At 31.4% G+C, this 4,040-nt stretch overlaps 2 protein-coding genes across 2 annotated transcripts in view; one reads left to right on the top strand and one right to left on the bottom strand.

Moving 5' to 3' along the window:
* The window catches only part of LOTGIDRAFT_185777 (hypothetical protein), a 10,889-nt gene extending 10,457 nt beyond the window's left edge, over nt 1-432 (bottom strand). Inside the window, exon 1 of the mRNA XM_009048218.1 lies at nt 329-432. The gene's annotated coding sequence lies outside the window, so the exon portion shown is untranslated. The remainder of the gene's footprint in view (nt 1-328) is intronic.
* A 156-nt stretch (nt 433-588) lies between these two features.
* On the top strand, nt 589-2,799 carry LOTGIDRAFT_111165 (hypothetical protein; the record flags this gene model as incomplete). Its single annotated transcript, XM_009048217.1, has 6 exons — nt 589-734; nt 866-1,026; nt 1,195-1,295; nt 1,600-1,749; nt 2,248-2,352; nt 2,686-2,799. 6 exons carry the CDS (start codon nt 589-591, stop codon nt 2,797-2,799), a joined length of 777 nt encoding a protein of 258 aa, XP_009046465.1.
* Between the last annotated feature and the right edge of the window lie 1,241 nt (nt 2,800-4,040).

The raw sequence follows: 4,040 nt of genomic DNA, 5'->3' as shown, positions 1-4,040 counted from the left end.
GTCACCGAGTGTTTAGTATAGATGTTGGGGAATTGGTCCAAAAGTTCTTTATGAAAGCGTAGAGTTTATCCATTCCCCAAAAAATAGCAATAAGAAGAAGGTGGGAAAAAAACCAATTTTGTGGAAATTGAAAAGGGGCGATGTCGGAGAGTCGGAAAGTCAGGTTCATGGAAAGATCGTACCTAGTGATTTGACTAACAAAATAGTTGTCTAAATTACTAAATGAATACCAACAAATAACCAAGTCGCCTTCTCAACACTCAACGTTCAGAATCAGAAATGAAAACGTCAATTGTATATATAGTACAATGAAGAAATCTTTAATGACCTTCATCACTACTTTCTTTCTTTTTTCGGGTTCCACGATTCTTTCCTCTCTTTTTAAATCTAAATGAACATATTTTTTTCGAATCGGTCGTTTCAATATTTTCACTGTCCGCCATTTTGAGAAAGAAGCCTAATATTTTTATAAAACCGTGTGTGATTGGTCGAAACGACTAGAATCTAGAAAAACTAGCCAATGAAACTGACTTTGAATCAACTTTTCCATACGTACTTGATTAGTTAAAACGGCCCCTTACAAGTGAAATGGAACCGGAAAATGTCGAGTTCTCTTGTGGCATCGTTCTTCCGGCTGGTGGATGTGGCTTGCGAATGAAATCTCCTATTCCTAAACAATATAAATATGTAGCAGATAAGCCTTTGATTTTCTACACATTGTATGCTTTTCAGAGGTAAAAATTTCCTCTTTCGGTATAATTTCATCATCAAATGTTGCACTTGATTTGCAGTGTTTTTATTACTTTTCACTACCGAATAAAAGTACATAATAACTGCACTAATTCTCAAATGTTTAACATTTCAGATTATTTTGGGTCGAATTTATAATAGTGGTTGTTGGAGAATGTTATTTTGAGTGGATGAAGAATTTTAGCAAAGAGCATGGTTTTGATAAAGTTACAGTGGTTATTGGCGGGGAAACAAGGCACCGTTCCATTTTTAATGGTATTAAGGAGATTCCAAAAGGTTTGTAATTTAAAGATTTTTTCCTTCACGTCAATTAAGTCCTTGTTTCCAAAATTATTAATTCATTCATTTTTCTATGTTATACTCATGTGTATATTTATCTATTATCCATTATTCATATTATCTGGTTATGTGAAATAATAAATTTTATTTTTCTTATGCATTCAGTTTGTAAAAAACCAGATATAATTTTGATACATGATGCTGTTAGAATAGTGGCAGAAGAAGAATTGGTCAGAAAAATAGCAGTATCAGCCAAAACATATGGGGTAATAAAAGTTATTTTGGAGCCAGTATTCACTGTATAGATTTTGTTAAAAAGACTCTAAAACCTAATTTTTACCAGCCTTCATTATCCCACACGGTGTAGGAACCGTAAAACTCAATTCTTTTGTTATAAAACCTTATTTATCATCATTGAGATAGCAATTAGACCAAAATTCATGGTTGGATTCAATCATAATGTTTAAAATAGTAGGCCTAGATCACGTCTGTCTGTTTGATCACCTAGTACAAAGATTCTAAAGAGGTCAACTTTCTTAATCTTGTTAATATTTTTTATGTGTTTTACAGGCTGCTGGAGTGACACGCCCTCTGATTTCTACTGTAATAGCTGTGGACTCAAATCAGTTTTTAGCTGAGTCATTAGATAGAAGTTTATATAGAGCTAGTGAAATGCCACAAGGGTTTAGATACAGTGTTATTAAACAAGCATACGAACAAGTAAGTGAGGCAATGTGTAAGACTGAATGACTTGCAAAAATGATTCTTAGTAATTACTTACCAACATCTTCTTCATTGTGGTGCCGGCCTCCAGAGGATGGGGTACAATAAGGGTCAACTGTCGGATCAATGTGGTAGTTGGGTGGAAGCACATAGCCATGGAGGGTCTGAGAGGGTACCTCCATTGAAAATTTCTGCAAAAATAGATTTGATTTGGTTCAATCTGAAATATATTTTTGGGCAAAAGCTCATAAATATCCTGAGGGTACAAAATATGATTTTCTATCAAATATCAATGCTGTAGCCCAACTGGTGCTGCCAATCATCACCTATCTGTATCACTTTTCAGAATTGAAATATGATTTTCTATTTTCAACAATAAAAAAACAGCATATAGGTTTATTATTGATATTATCCAACAAGGTTTTTATAAAAAGGAACAGATGAGTTTAAAGACCAGCAGATCCTTGTAAATTGTTTTTCTCTGTCTAATTTTAGTGTACAGAAGAAGACTTTTTATATGGAACAGAATGTTTGTTGTTAGCTATGAAATATTCCAATGTAAAAGCACATATTATAGAGGGCAACTCCAGTTTGTGGAAGGTATGGTATGCTGAAATATCTTTGTGCATTCAGTTGGAAGTTGTGATTTGGAAATTCGACTTTTGTTTACTTTCTGAACAGTTTTCTGTGTTTGTTGTTGTTTACTGATTTAGACAATCAGTCTATTGAAACTAAATAGGATTGAACTCCAATGTTCATTCAGATTTTCCAAACCCAACAACTTGATAAAGTTGGTAGTCCTACTACCTACTACAGATGAAAAATCAATACTGTTTGCTAAAGTTGATAATCTTCAACGTGCACCATTTAAAAATCAGACAGGTTGAAGAATTTCCATAATGTCAAGTTATGTTGTTACTCTTATTATTTTAGGTAACTCTGAAAAAAGATCTGTACACTGCTGAAGGTGTATTAAAAGGTAAACATGTATATTTTCTTGAACAGATTAAGATTGTAAGATTGAATTGGCTTGTCAAATTCCTGTGACTTGTAATATCCATTCTTTTGTCCTGATTGAGTTATAAATAAGAGATACCAATGTTTTTCATCTTTGTGATTATAATTATTTATTCAATTTGAGATATCCTCTCACTCAATTTGTCATATTTCTAGGGGAAAAAAGGGTGTAAATTTGTCCTCTGTAAACACTATTTTGAAGACATTATATGTGCTCATGTTTATAATTTTTTCAAGGCAAAGACATTCTAAGACTAACATTAACAGTACTATTTTGAGGCTGCTATTCCAATTCTCATAAAAATCATGGAAAAAGTTCTAAAAACATTTTATTTTTCTCAGAAATTAAGCATAATGTTAATCTATTTCAGAAAAATACAGTATGACACAATTAGTAAATTTACCTGAAAATTCTGACTTGTCTTCCATATTTCAAGAAGAATTTAGTAAGAAAAATCTCCAGGTACTTGAAAGAATACTACCTCTTAGAATGAATATGAAATTTCAAGTCTTGGTCAACAATTATATATATTCATCGGTTGGACTTACTAGATGTCATGACTAAAGAATGGAATCTCTATATGGTCTATTAAACTAAATAATTATTGAAACATCAATAAGTATGTTGCAAACTTACATAGTTTAAATGAACCATTAATCAGTTTTAAGAATTTATAATATGATAGAGGGATTCTTTTGTTTAGTTTTGACACCAAGGTCACTGATGAAATAATGAAATGATGAACAAAGACTCATTTTAACCAAAAATTTAAACTTTCAATTTTTTGGTCATCCTAAGAGGTAGCATAACTTTAAGCATAAAATATCTTTCATATTTCAGGATTCCTAAAGTTAAATAAGAATCTTAGCTCTTAACACTATAATAAGTTCACAATTTGTATGGGATACAATATTTTTCATCTATTTCATAAGATCTAAACTTATGTTAAGGACAGATGTTTTGGATGTCAATTTCATGATCCAAGACAATTGGTTTGGATAGATAGAGAGTTCATATGTCAATATTTTTTCTTAAAGATATGATTAAAGTAAAAGAATTTATTGAACATGATAACTTCCTGAATGTATTATTCAGACAAAATATCAAAATTTCTACTTTCCAAAAAAAATAACCTTATCCTAAAATTTTGAATTCTTTGCAGTTTTCTACAGTGCAAATGATATCAGCGACATTACCTAGTTCTCCAAACTCCTTATTTCAAAATGTGATAGAATTTATCAATGTAACTAACATTCAAACTAGAATTCCA

The sequence above is a fragment of the Lottia gigantea genome, assembly GCF_000327385.1.
Source record: "Lottia gigantea unplaced genomic scaffold LOTGIsca_12, whole genome shotgun sequence".
NCBI classification, from domain to species: domain Eukaryota; kingdom Metazoa; phylum Mollusca; class Gastropoda; family Lottiidae; genus Lottia; species Lottia gigantea.
Note: the sequence above shows the minus strand (reverse complement) of the source record. Positions and strands in the feature narration are given on the sequence as shown.